Source organism: Caenorhabditis briggsae (assembly GCF_000004555.2).
Source record: "Caenorhabditis briggsae complete genome, chrX, whole genome shotgun sequence".
NCBI lineage: Eukaryota > Metazoa > Nematoda > Chromadorea > Rhabditida > Rhabditidae > Caenorhabditis > Caenorhabditis briggsae.
In genome coordinates this window covers 13,146,141-13,160,543 of record NC_013491.2, presented here as the reverse complement: position 1 = coordinate 13,160,543, position 14,403 = coordinate 13,146,141, and the positions used below count along the sequence as shown (strand labels likewise).

General features: G+C 41.0%; 3 protein-coding genes across 3 annotated transcripts in view; 1 reads left to right on the top strand and 2 right to left on the bottom strand.

Annotated features, from left to right (window-relative positions):
• Positions 1-172: 172 nt before the first annotated feature.
• On the bottom strand, positions 173-2,611 carry CBG16737 (the record flags this gene model as incomplete). The annotated part of the gene is made up of 7 exons (XM_002645028.1): positions 173-438; positions 482-752; positions 795-887; positions 940-1,058; positions 1,488-1,592; positions 2,370-2,492; positions 2,533-2,611. 7 exons carry the CDS (start codon positions 2,609-2,611, stop codon positions 173-175), a joined length of 1,056 nt encoding a protein of 351 aa, XP_002645074.1.
• A 2,590-nt stretch (positions 2,612-5,201) lies between these two features.
• Positions 5,202-13,702, bottom strand: Cbr-adt-2 (the record flags this gene model as incomplete). Its single annotated transcript, XM_045239989.1, is given in 17 exon segments — positions 5,202-5,353; positions 6,041-6,425; positions 6,471-6,631; positions 6,829-7,124; positions 7,173-7,456; positions 7,847-7,948; positions 8,046-8,157; positions 8,207-8,423; positions 8,588-8,687; positions 9,472-9,604; positions 9,818-10,093; positions 10,163-10,281; positions 10,331-10,630; positions 10,645-10,824; positions 10,874-11,139; positions 11,187-11,262; positions 13,664-13,702. 17 exon segments carry the CDS (start codon positions 13,700-13,702, stop codon positions 5,202-5,204), a joined length of 3,198 nt encoding a protein of 1,065 aa, XP_045096051.1.
• Positions 13,703-13,821: 119 nt separating this feature from the next.
• Positions 13,822-14,403, top strand: part of CBG16734 — a gene marked incomplete at both ends in the record, with an annotated part of 3,012 nt that continues 2,430 nt past the window's right edge. Inside the window, 2 exons of the mRNA XM_045239988.1 lie at positions 13,822-13,925; positions 14,207-14,403. The exon at positions 14,207-14,403 is cut by the window's right edge and continues 3 nt beyond it. Of these exons, the coding sequence (XP_045096050.1) occupies positions 13,822-13,925; positions 14,207-14,403 (301 nt within the window). The remainder of the gene's footprint in view (positions 13,926-14,206) is intronic.

The following is a 14,403-nucleotide window of genomic DNA, read 5'->3' as shown; positions in this document are numbered from 1 at the left end:
AAACCTTATTTACGAGTCATCGTAAATACAAACTTGATTTTGAAGTCAATTACGGTGGCCAAAAAGTTATCCCGGTTTCAATCTTTCTTAAATAAAAAAGTTTATTGCCTTTGAACTATACAAAAAGTTTTATCTAACACAATAACAATAAAAAAGAAAATGCCACGAAATCTCAATGATGATTACTATAAAGATGGTGGACAAGCTTGACCAGAGTGGATGTGCACTGATGAAGCTCTACTTTAGGAATGAACTCATTTTTTGAGTGAGCATTTTTAATTGAGCCTCCACCGAACAGATATTTGCCTTTCACTTTGTCCTTCGCGTCGAAGTAAGCGATGTCAGTGTTGAAGGATACTTGATCCAGCTCGGCTTCAATTGGTGGAACATCCAAGATAACCGGGTCATTAGAGCTGAGAAGAGTAATGTTGGCTCTTCCTGCAATATTGGTTTGTGTACTGGAAAGTTCTAGAATTCGTACCGTTAACCAATCCCGCAAGCAGATCCTTGATATTCTTTACAGAAGTGACTACACGGAAGAAAATGTCAGCTTCACAATGAGCGGCCCAGGCATTAAGAGCTTGTCCACCGGTAATTTTTCCAACATTATAGGTAGTATCTCCGTAGGTTGCATCGCATGGCCATTGGAACTTTTGAACATCGTTCAGAACCTCGACCATTTTGTGAATGGCGCTTGATCCGGAATCTGGGTATCCAGAATGTCCAGCTTGGCCAGTGATAGTTAGCTTCACCTGTAAAACCAAGGCGTGCTTATTTCAAAAATGTTTCCTCACTTTCAATGCTCCTTTTTGAATAGTACTGAACTTTAGCTCGGTGGGTTCTCCAACCAGCAAGTACTCAGGTAGAATCTCCAGCTTATTTGCTTCCTGGAATAAATACTCCCTTCAACTCAAAGAGTCCCTGTTCCCTTCTTCTTACAATCATTCCAACATGGTCAAGTTCTTCTCCTACCACAAAGAGTAATCCCAATGCCCTTGCAACATCCTCGTCAGTATTAGAAATAATGATGGCGGCTGTGACCATTGCAGCCAGTTGTCCTGAAACAGCTTTGTCTTGTCACATCCGATTTGCAGACATTTTTTTGTGTGGAGACAAAGTGCAGAAGTCACCAGACAATAATGTTTTGATAATTGCTTTCCTTTTTGAAATGATCCATCACACTTATGGACATTTTGCAAGTTTTTTTCTCTATTTGAAGTTTGTATGGCTACCAAGAAGTGAAATGGAATTGAACAAAGTTCAATCTCGTAAAACAGGTGTTTCTTCTTTCACATCCGCTATTATACAATCGGTGGGCTACACCGATGGGACATTAAAATGAAATTTCTCGTCTTTTCTCGCAACATTGCAGGGCATTTGTGGGCAAAAATCAAGTGACCGAAGGTCATAAGATTTCCGGGCACAATAGAAAAACAAAAAACAGTTTTGAGAGTTTTTTTTGTGAATCTACAAAACAAAAAAAATACCTTTAGCATCGTTCGACCCGTTACCGTAGATATTCTTCTCGTCTTGGGTGGGTGGAAAGTACGGAGGAACTGTGTCCAGATGAGTGTTCAAAAGCACTTTGACATCTGAAATGAAGGTGTTTAGGTTTCAAGTGTCCACTTATTTAGCAGTATTTTTTTAATAAAAAAGAAGTGAATGGAATATTAAATAGGTTTGTTTAGGTGTCAAAAATCTGTAAGCGAACAAAACGAACAAACAAATTTCACCAGCCTGTTCAACATTAGCAGATTTTTAAAAGCTTTCACTAAAACTGAGATAGTGGAGCTCAAAGTGCATGTGTAAGGTTGTGTCCTACTTAAAGGGGACGTCCGCTAATTCCAAAAAATTTGAGATTTTTATATCAATCAATACAGAAATTTGGGTCGCGAAGAAAACTCTCTATTAGGGAGCTCGACAAGTGACAAGATCCTTGAGGGTGCAATCTGCACCCTTAACGTTGATTTTTTTGACGTGTTTTTGACATATATCTTAAGAACGAGAAATTTGCGGACTATCCTCCAAGAGAGTTTTCTTCCCGACCCAAAATGCTGAATCGGTTGATATAAAAATCTCAAAAATTTTGGAATTAGCGGACTCCCGCTTCAAGAATTCACAGTAAGCTGAATTAGACTCAATGAATACTGCATTTTGAGCGAATACCGTATTTCCTCTTCTAGAGGCCCACAAATTTTTGATATTTTTTACAGGAATCGAGTAATTTGAGCTTGAAGTCAATGGTCTGAGCTGGTCTCTTTTAGAGGGAATGCGGTTAATAATTTCCCAAAATAAGGAAGAAAAATCAACAAAACTTCAAAAACCAGGATTTTAGTAACCGCCTAAACTCCAAATTACTAAATCATTACGTTTTGGATCCGAGTTTCGATAAGTTGCATAAACATTGAAACGATCAGTGCCTGGAATTGTCTGTTTGTAAACCGTCCATCCGTTTTCTTCCAAATCCTTGACCACAACTCCCGCAAACTCCGCTGAAATTTCAAATTTATTTTGTTTTCTATATATTCACACCTTCATTTCCAGTGGTAGATGAGTGACTCATGTACTCCAGAAGTTTCTTCTCCACTTCTTCTTCCCACTTGATAGTCATGGTACAGCCACACAAACAAAGACACAAACAACTAAACTGCAAGAATCGCATTGTTTACTTCATTAATACCTTGTGTTAAGTGTTCAATGAGATCTGACTTATGTCCAATGGCAATGTAGCTACTAACAAAAAGATATACTGAATCGGGTGATATTTTTTTTACTTTCTCAAGGCCGTTTTGAACCATTGAAGTCCCATATCTCGCAAAAACAGAGAAGAGGAATTTTTGTAGCAAAGATTGAACGGTTTGATTATAACCGGTTTTGTAAATTTTCGAATAATTGAAATCAGAAATAGTCGGGAAAAAATGGGAAAGTGAAATAACGCCAGAAAAATTAATTTTAGGTATGCATCAGAGGAAAAAAAGAGAGGAACAGTTAAAAGTACACATGTATATTTGAAAACTGACAAAACCACGTGCTACCTATCGCTATATTTATCGTTACCTATCGTTGACAAGCAAAAAGTAAAAATTAAAGACCATTTTATCACTTGATTTCTTTTTTTCGTGATCATCGTCGGATAGTTTGTCTTAATAAAAATCAAAGGGGTTGTTGTGTAGTCATACAATCACTCCCCAAAACTAGGGCATTTCCGATAGGAAACGAAAGTAATAAAATTGTTGTTGTTTCTTATCAGTTGGGCGGTTGATTAGATGAATAGACACTGTGTTCATCTTGAGATGATATGATTTTAATATATTCATTGTCACAAATACTGTAGTATAACACAGAAGGAGACAATGTAGATTTGATGGGGAGAAGAGAATGAGTCGAAAGAAAAAAACAAAAAATATTAGGTTGGCGGGAAAGTCTTTGTCACTCTGTTTGTTTAATCACTGTTCTCGTATATGGAGGCTGTGTATGATATCGACTCTAGTGAATAACAAGGTGATAAGAACCTTCCATATAAACAAGTCCCCATCTCCTTCCCTGCTCCTCATCTGTAATTGAAACGATATGTTTGTTCCCACTGCTATTCACATCGACATGTTTTGATTTACCTCTTCCTATCTCACACCACGATGAAGGATTCGGAAACTTTCTTGAAGAATGTGTACAACACACATGCCCCTCACTACAATACTATTCGCAATTGGTTCCATCGTTTCGAAAAAGATGACTTCTCGCTCGATGAAAAGGATCGCTCTGGGAGACCCCGTGAGTTGGATTTGGACAAGCTGAAGCACGCATTGCAATCGGATCCATTTCAATCTAGCCGTGAACTAGCTGTCACATTCGGAGTTCACCATAGCACAGTCCTTGAAAATTTGAAGTCTCTTGGAATGAGAAAACTTTTTGGTCGATTCATACCTCATCACCTGACTCAAGCCAACCTTGACCGCCGAGTCGACGATTCGATTACTCTTCTCACTCTCCACGCGGGCGATCGATGGCTGGACCGGCTAATAACCGGAGATGAGAAGTGGGTCTTCTATGATAATCACCACAGGAAATCCCAGTGGGTTGGAGAAGGAGAGAGCCCACAGGATGTCCCCAAACCCGACCTTCATCCGAAAAAAGTTATGCTCTCTGTGTTGTGGGGAGTGGACGGCCCCATCTACTGGGAACTTCTGCCCGAGGGCAAAACAATAACTGGAGACCTCTACACTACTCAACTACGAAACCTCAAGAAAGCAGTCGACCGTTCGGCCCTGAAAGACAAGAAAGTGTACTATCAACATGATAACGCTCGCCCACATGTTTCGAAACAAGTGAAGCAGGAGCTGATGGGATATGGATGGAATGTTCTCCCTCACCCCCCGTATTCTCCTGATCTTGCTTCTTCCGACTATTGGTTATTTGGCGATATGACACGTGCCTTCGAAGGAAGAAGCTTCAATTCCCGTGGAGCGGTCGAAGCGGCACTCAAACAATACTTCGCCTCACGCCCGGCTGGATTCTACCGCAATGGAATCCATAAATTGAGGGAACGTTGGAGACATGTTGTTGATAATGATGGACAATATAATTAATTATTCGGTTATTTTTTCTTTGAGAAATAAACTATTGAAAAAGTGACAAAGACTTTCCCGCCAACCTAATATTCTAGAGAAGTAAACTCAATGAGTTCAATCTAGAAGGTCTAGAATCTGGGAAACGATTTCGGCAATACATAAAAATATTTTCTTTTTATTAAACGTCTGCAGAAAAAAGATACCCGTTATTATGATAGCGACCAGTTATTGGTCTAACAAGTGAAGACTCAGGGAACAATACCTATAGCTCAATGGGAAAATAAATGATAAAAGAGAAAAACAGTAACCGATTGATGATGTGTGTCGAATGATTCAAAAAAGGGAAACAAAAAATACCGATTGTAATTGACATAGATAACTAGAAACGGGATCAGAATCTGGAATCGAGAAGGTGAGAAAAAGAGGAATTGAGAAACGATGTGAGGGAATGGAGATGTTGTATTTACATGAAGAAAAAGTGATAGTTGGGTTTTGAGCCACTGGAGGGAGAAGAGAGGAAGAAAAACGAGAATGAAGACAATAAATACAACATTAAAAAAAGGATGATGAGGTCAAAAAGAAACATGATATCGTAAAGTTGTTTCTCAGATGATGAACATTTTTTATTATTATCTAGAACTTTCTTCGGAAGTCGCATGTCCTTAGATTACAGTACTGTTTTTCATATTGCTGTCCATCGCAATTTCCGCTACCATAGCACTTTCGGACACGTTTACGAACGCCATCACCACAAGTTTCACTGCACGATGACCAGTATCCCCATCCTGAAAAATTTGGAATAAATTTCAAATTTTAATTGAAAAAATAGGACACACAAAGGTGAAGGACAGTACAGTTTTGTAGGATTTGTTACTTTGATTTCTAAGGTGTGTTCCTTTTCTCATCTTGTACAAGTTGTTTCATTTCGAGTGACCTTCCTAAACTATTGTCTCGAGTTTTCAATAAGATTCTAGGACAATATCGGTTTTCTCTTTCCGGGTGTTAAAAATGATATGGTCTAAACGCGAGATGCAAGTCAAATTGAATCAGATTATCATATTTCTTTTTCTATATCATCCCATTAATTGCGAACCAAACCAATCTGACGCCAAAGGGGAGAAAAAGATATATGGGAGGTGATTGAACACTATATATCAATTGGATCAAAACACCTCTTGCAAAAGCGGCGGTCGCTGATAAAACGGTGTGGATAGGCGGATCCAATTGAAACACAAAAAAAAAGTGTTCACGGTTTTTTTCGTTGACACAAAATACGGGGAGAATTTTAATTACCGACAGACAAGAGGGATAATGAACTAAATATGACAACAGGAGGTCTTGATAACAAAGAACATATTAGTAACTTACTATTTTTGTACTTTTGTTAGTAGTTATGTTTAGAAAATTGTAATCTCATTATCTGAAGGGTTAGAATGAATGGTTATCAAACATTTTTTAGATTTTCCACTCACCTCCCCAGGCAGCATTCCTATTCTCACAATCCCTATCGTTACAAATAGCCGACTCCTTATAGTTTCCAGGACAGTTACCAGTTCGGCACGTCCTCGTCCTCCTCTTCACTCCGGCGCCACATGTTACCGAGCATTGAGACCACGCCGACCACATTCCCCAATCATTTGCATTCGATGTAGCACAAGCTTGCTCATTACAGAACTGTTGCTCAGAACTTGCTCCCAAACATCCACTTCCGAAGCATGATCTGCTTCTACTTCTGAGCCCTTTCCCGCACACTCTGCTACAATCCGACCACTCATTCCAGAGAGACCATACTCCGTCGTTTTGGCATGTGGCTACGTTGCAAGATCTGCGTTCGTGAGCTGATCCGTCACATGGTTCCTAAGAATATAAAAGTTAGAGAAGTCGAAAATGATTAAAACTTACTCTGTTACAAGTTCTCTGTCTGACAAGAGTACCAGGTCCACAAGATGTGGAGCAAGTGCTCCATGATCCCCAAGTTCCCCAAACACCAATAGCATTGCATGGCCCATTGTCGCAAGAGCGGACTTCGATGTTTTTCTCTGAAAAATATTCAAAAATAACAGCTGAATCTTATTTGGAACACATGCATTTGGGATGTCTGGAAACATTAATCGAGTTAATTAAGTTTAACAAGTGAGGAAAAAAATGAGGATCAAAAGATTAAACAAAATGGAACCAAGCAGTGTGTAGGCAGAAGCGATGATAGAAGAAAGAAGATAAAGACTGGATATCCCTTTCTCTCCATCTCGTGAAAAAAGACGGAACGAAAAAGTTGTATTAGAAATTGTTAGTAAACCTTTAAAGAACGTGATGCGTAGCTCGTCGGTGACTTTGTTCTCACCAGGGCAGTCGAATGCTAAGGTACGGTGCGGACTGAGACACTTGCGGTATCTAGCTTGGGATCCGCGACCGCATGAGACTGAGCAATGGTTCCACTCGGTCCAGGTACTCCATTCGTTTCCGGTACGAAGAACAGATGGGCATGCGTCGGAGTTGCAAATCTCGGTTTCATCTTCACTTCCTTCACACTGTCCGTTGATGGAGCAGGCGCGGTTACTGAAAATAATATTTCAATACAGGGGAGCCTTGAAGTTTCCAATTTACCGCTTCCTATATCCACCTCCACAAGTAGCCGAACAACTCGTCCAGAGACTCCAAGTAGACCATATTCCACGGTACAAAGAAGATGATTGGTCAGTGATTGGACAAGTTTCAGATGGGCAAGATTGGTCTCGGCTCACAAGAGCATTGTTGTTACAAGACAATGCCAAGCACTCTCCGTCAAGACAATATCTATCGTATCCACAACTGGTACCATCCGGAAGGTTGTCACCAAAGAATCGGTAATTGCGTTGACTTCCGTAGTGTTGTTGAACATCGCAGAACACCTGAAAAAGTAGACGACTTGATTTGAGATCTGAATCAAATTATCATTCGATTAACTTTGATAAGATAACCAGTTTTCTATTGTTTTCCCCCAATTCGTCACGAAATTTTATAATTTTCAAATAGCGAGGTTATTAGTTGGACTTGTTGTCTATTTCTCTATTATTTTTCAACCCCCTCCCTCTCTATTTTTCTCTCTTTTCCTTTTTTTCTAATCAACGTTTTTATCATATTAGGCAATGTCCAATGACACCGGTGACGAAACGGTTTGAAGATGTAGTGTGAAGGGAGGCGAAAACTTAATAGAAGAGAGAAAATCCCCCCCCCCCCCCTTCGGCCCGACGGAAACGAATCCACTAATTTTCTTTGTTCTCTTCTTTCCCCAAACATACTTTGCATGCTCGTTGCGGGAAACGGTTGAGTTGACTACCTTTTCCAGTTAGTTCGCGGTCGTTCTTCAGACGTTTCTGTTCCATACACTTGTCGCTAATATACTGAAAGGAAAATTAGTGAATAAAGAGAATGGTGTCAACGGAAACAGAAAAAAAAAGTTGTGGGGTAGACAAAGCCTCGAACGGCCCCGTTAAGTACCTCATCGACAGACTTGGTGGCACGACCGCACTGACGAGAACAAAGAACTGCTCGAGAATTCGAACCAATGCAATCGCTTCCGCCGTTGGCTGGGTATGGAGACGAGCATGTTCTAAAACATAGAAATTAATTGGTTGACGGAAGAACCTAAAGTTCATTACCTGCGAGAAATCGAAAGACCAACAGATCCCAAAATTCCATTGCATGTACATTGGGAGCAGATAGTGGCTCCCCACCCAGACCAGGAACCGTCGATTCTGGATGGAAGGGTAGTGGTGACAGGAGCGACGTGTTGAACTGGTGGCTGAATTTCGTTGGTTCCGGTCCATGGTACACATCTTCCGAGTTGACACCACTTGCTTGGTCCACAGAAAGTTCCTGGAATACACACTTTTTTGGTCCCTAGTCGGAGATGTTGTTTGGTGCTTCTAGGGTTCATTGCACTTTATTCAATTTGTCCATCTTTATGTTCGTTGCGGTCAATTTCACATACGACCCCTTGTGTTGTTTTTATGTTCGTCTTGAAATTTAGAAATACCAACCTTCTAGCGCCGGATGCGAGGTAATAATTCTGCCGAACGACGACTGTCCACACCACATCATGTAGCAAATGCCATCATACGAGTCTTGACGAGGTGTGACCTGTAAATAAACATCATTTTACCCCTGACCTGACATGTCCATTGCGCATAAATTTCAGCGTGTTTTTTTCTTTCAACTTTTCCCCTCCTCCTTTCCAATTTCACCCCGTGTGGTTATTCTGTCACTTTTCCCTTCTTCCTTCTTGTGTCAGATTTAAAAAGTTTCACACCGCCTTAGACGGACAACATGTGAATTGAGATGAGCGAGAGAAACATTGACATCGACACAGGAAAAAGAGAATCGGATGAGATTGAAGGAAGGAGAAGAAGAAGGAAAAAACGATATTTAGAATACGGTGTCAATATCGTTTTTATCGAAGATTTCTTCTTTTGCTGCTGCTGATGGTGCTGCTGTTGATTCTGTTACCCCCTGATTGCCGAAAGATGCTGCTATTTGATTCGGAGGGGGGCGCGCAACGGAAGTGGAAATGTCGAGAATAAAAAATCGAATGAACATCTTCATCTTCTCCGTTTCACCCTTTATCTCTCACTCTCTTTTTTTGCCCCTTCCAACTACATTTGTTTTCGGATGTGTTGCAATGTACCGGTCAAAGAATGAAACCGAAGAAAGAGAAGAAAGAAGATATCAAGATACCTTAGATGAATTTCTCAGAATTCTTCTACTAAAAGAATTCCTATACAACCCTTTTCACAGGATGCCGCCTACCCCCTTCGCAAAAAAATTTAAATCAAACTGTGCGGGGCGGAAAAGAGAGGAGGTGCAAAAAAGGTGATTAATGAGGGAAAAAAGAAAGTGTCTCTTTTCATCCAAAGTCTTAACCAACCTGCTGATATCCGTTTCCATGCATCAGTTCGCATTGAAGATTCGCATCATAGATTTGACCGGGTTTTACGTTGGACGAGATTTCCAACTTATTCGGCATATTTGACACGCGGAGACAGTTTTTTCCGCGTCCACTGTAATGAGGTTATGGATTTATGAGATGATTTCAGATTTTTGGTTTTGACCCCTGAGATTCAGATTCTAAACCACAAAACTGATTGAAATCATCCCCTACTGTTCAAGTGCATCCGAGTGTTACCCAATTACGACACATGACAGAAATTAGTTCAATTTTCGAAATCAAACCGTTTTTTCAATATCTCTATCCAATGAAGCAGAAAACGTACTCAAGTCGTTGCAGGAACTGATGGTAATCTCTCAGCGAACAAGTTGACCACGTGACCTTTCCGGGACCCAGTGACGATGACATAATGTGTTTCGAGGGACAGTATGGCTCATCGTGTCTCATTCCAACGCTGTGCCCAAGTTCATGGGTACCAATGAACGCAGATGTGAAATCCAATCCTTCGGCCAAAGTACACGTATTCCATGGATCACACATTCCATCGAGACGAGCGATCCCGGAAATTGAACGAGATCCAGCACCGCGATGGATGTCGTAACTGAAAAAAGCAACCACAGCTAATTAGATACGTGTCCTTTTTTCGCCCGCATGCGTCACTTTAAATTACCCAGTTAGCATAATAGCATGATCCCAATCACGGACAGCCAGATTTCGCTGGTATCTGCAGAAACGATCCAAGTACATTTGAGCGTTTCCATGATTGTGAAGGTAGCCAGCAAGAGCGGACTGAAACAAAATTTTTAAATCCCTATTCCTGAAATATAATGGTACTCACTGGTTGCCTTGTAAGCACTTCATATCGAATGACTCGGAAAGTGAGTGGAGGACTTGCTGTTGGCTGATAGTACATGATCTGAATGTTGTTGAGAAGAGTGAGAGTGTAATCTTGAAGCTTTCGATCTGCCATTCCTCCGTGTTTGCTGCTGAAGTGTCTCCACAGATTTTCATCCACAAACACAGCCAGTTCGACCTGTAACAAATGTTTTGTTCTATTGAAAATGACTGCTAACTTACAATAAGATCTGACTGTTGAGTCAATCGCTGTCCAGTGACAAAGACATCTTCGAAAATCGCACTCTCATCTTCAACCAAAGACTCCTCGGTCACAACGTTATCAAGACCACAAAAATCTTTTGGCTCTCCTGCTAGCGTTTCTCTTTTGTACACCACATGGGCTCCATTCTCAGTGGCTCGTTTTGATCGATGAGCATGGTGATCCGGAAATGGGTGGATTACGATAACTTCGCCATCGTCGATAACTGTCCCTTTCTAAAAAACAAAAGTTTTCATTCCACCACACCCATTCGCTTTCACTCACAATTCTGCCATCACAGTTACTGATAGCAGCGTACACTTTCTCGCCGTAATGATGGTAATGGCAGCTGTCAAGTGTTGATCCGAAGTCCAACGATCCTCCCTTCTTCTCGTTCTTCTTCACAATCGTCACTCCAGATGAGAGCAATTTTGCGAGAGTCGGTGTAAGGGTCAAATTGTACATCTTATCAAATGCCGTAAATTCCAGTTTGTGCAAGCTTCCATTTAAATGATAATACGGCATTGGATCGATCTCCTCGTGCGATGGGACTGAAAGTTTTTTTCCTAATTTTTTGACCCTGTTTTGCTTTTGGTACCTTTCGCATGAGTCTCAACTCCAAATGTATATTTCAAGTCATCTTCATTGAAGAATGGGAGAAATGCAATCGCATTCTGAAACAAAACTTTTAGTTCCGTATATTGTTTTTATTTCTGTCTTTATGTTGATCTGATTATAAATTGAAGTATGTGTTTGCAAGTTGCCAAGTTTTCGTCGCCACCCGTATTACGGCCAAAGTTCAAGTTGTCTCGGAAGTCATTCAGAACACCCAAAGAAGAAATAAACAGTTTGTTTAGTAGTTACGTGCTAACTTATATTTCTGAATCTTCTACCCTCTACGTGCCGATAAGAGGAGGTGATAAAATAATTTGAGAGGAAATGAAGAAACCGAACTTTTCTTCTGCTAGACTTTTCTCCTCTGCTAAGTCTCAAAACAAGAATAAGAAAAAACTTCCAGACTAGCAGAAAAAAACCTAGGTCACACCTGCAGACTACCCTAATCCCTGTGTAGTAAACTCTGAATGAAAAAAGGTGATCATCGTTTTATTAGGGACTGTAATCTGAAGTTGTAAATTTACTCTGCAGATGTATTCCTGTGTGTTTTATTCAGCAAAGGACGGAGACACAAGACTTTTTCCATGTTTCAAGTTCCGACAGACACTTGTCAATGAAGCGTGGATTTGATTGACCATCAGACGCCCGTATCTCGGGTCGGGTTCTGATCTAACGTTCCCTTTTTCTTTCAACGACTTTTTTGTCAGTCATCATCAACGCACCGTAACGACAGTTGTGTGTGTGTCCAATTTCGCAGAATCATTTCTGCAGAAAAGCGTTTCCTAAAGATCGAAAAGGAAGGAAGAGAGAGTGTGGATGTTCAAAGAATTCTTTTGCACCTCGTTTATCAATATGAATTGCTTATTTCATCCCCTGCACGTCGCCTGATGGACGGTTAGCGTTGAATCTGATGATAGCCATAAGAAAAACATTGTTTGGCTAGCGCGGTGAATTTACAAAATTCCAAAGATATGAACAGATATCATCTACTGTAGTTCCTGATTTGCACTGCCCACCCTTCCAAATCTTCTAAAAATTGCAAAAGTCCCAAACAAACATGCGCGTCTATATTTTCGATCTTCGAAAAGTGTGAAAAACGCGCGAAATTTTGCGTTGGAAGAGGGTTAAAATAATTATCTAGAAGCCTGTGGGATTGCCGTTATCCTGAACGGAATCTAGGGAGTTTTATGTTATTGGCGAGTTTTTTTTGAAGCGTCTATCCAAATTTCCTCCCTTCTTTCTTAGCTATATGTTACGTTATATATCCTTGCCAACCAATGCGTTCTGACGCTTCTACTTCTCGTTATCTTTGCCGTTTTATCTAGATGAGGTTTTATGCAGCAACAGGCTCTCTAGCTTTTCTTTTAAACCCTCCGTGTTTTTCGAAGGGTTGTTGTCTTATTGTCAAAAACCAATTGGATTACCTCTCCGCCCACTTTTCTATTCTTAATCTCAAATCTCTCGGGCCCCGGTGTCGACCCGGGGTTCATCAATGTTTTCACGGTGGCTGACTTGTGTGTGTATGGTGCGAAATAGTGTTTTCGGTTTTGAAACGCAACAAAACTGGTCATATTCTCCCAAAAAGTAGCCGTTGCGCGATGCGAAGGGGCCACTCTCGGGCTTCCCGTCCGTCAGTTTGGCGCCTTTTTTCTGTGGCGCGACCGCCGACACCGAGACAATCAACAAAACCGAACTGATGATCAAACCGAAAACGAAAGAGAGGAGAGATAATAAGAAAGAAACAAGACACAGTCTCGAGAGTAGCCTATCGCTCTCGCTCGCTCTTTCCCGAAGCCGTTTTTGGGGTTCGATAGCAGCAGACGGGTAAAGAGTTGCAAAAGTGCGCAATTTGAAGAGAGATACGCGAGAAAAATAGAGGGACGAGAATGAACAAAGTGCCCTTGACTGGAATCTTCAAGGCTAAACAGTTACGCGCTTTGATTTTCACCACCGCTGGCCTCTGTCTCTTCTTCTACTCTTCCATTTCCTGCCGGTCAGTTGAATGGCTAGCGTTTCGGAAAAGCGTGGGCGACCTCCTGAAGAAGTTAAGTGAGTGAGAATTGGCAACCTGGTGGGGCGTCGGAAATACAGCAAGTTAGAATTAGAGGTCAGACTGGCTCTCTACAGAATCAAAATTTCGCGGAAAAGGAGGAAGTGAAAAAATATACATCATCTTGGACATGAATGGCAATTATAATGAAGACTTCGGAACAATATTAAGTGGGTTCAAGAATAATTCGAGTCTAGAGGTCAATAATTGAGTAGCGGTAGTAGTTTGCAAGACTTTTCACGTTTTTTTTGTCTCATTTGGCTAGTTGAAAAAATCCTACAGGTTTACAAAAGCCTGATTACTGTAATGGATGTAATATTACTGGGAGGATACGACGATACAAAAAAATTAAGAATGTGGGAAAAATACAGTATACCCGAGAAAAAAGGTAACGCCGAAATAAAACTCACTCGAAAAAGCAGTACGCTGACTAGCAGCGGTAGAAGCATGTTGCTGTTCTGGAGTTGGCAGAAGGGCCAAGAATGAGAATATGCAGATGTGCCAAACGTCCAGCCGCGGGTGAGCAGCCCGATCCTCCGTGCAACTTTACTGTAAATGAGGAATGGAAATGAGGAACGGAATGAGATGTTCGAAATCGGAAAAATCGGAAGAGAAGGTGGATGGTGTGAGATTGGGGGAGGAGGGAAAAATTTTTCAGGGGAGATGTTGGAGGTAAATAGTAAAATATCCGAGGTAGGTGGGAAGATCGGGGAGGGAGGGGTGGGTCTCTCTCTATCTCTCTCTCTTTCTCATTCTCATTCCCACTTCCAAGGCGAGACACCTTCTCGGTAGCCCCAAAACGTTTTCCTCGGGGGTTTGCTTCGTCTCCGTGGGCGTGTCCTACTGTAAACCCACGGCGCTCACGCCACTCACGCCAAACACTCACCGCGGTCGTTAGTCGTTCTTTCCATCTACGATACATTCACTCACAAAACACAAGAATATATATGTAGAAGGAAAAGTGGGAGGGAAAAAGAAAATGAGTGGAAGTTGAAGAAGAAGAAGAAGAAGAAGAAGAAGAAGAAGAAGAAGAAGAAGAAGAAGAAGAAGAAGAAGAAGAAGAAGAAGAAGAAGAAGAAGAAGAAGAAGAAGAAGAAGAAAAAGAAGAAGAAGAAGAAGAAGAAGAAGATGATGATAAGAAAAAAACGAA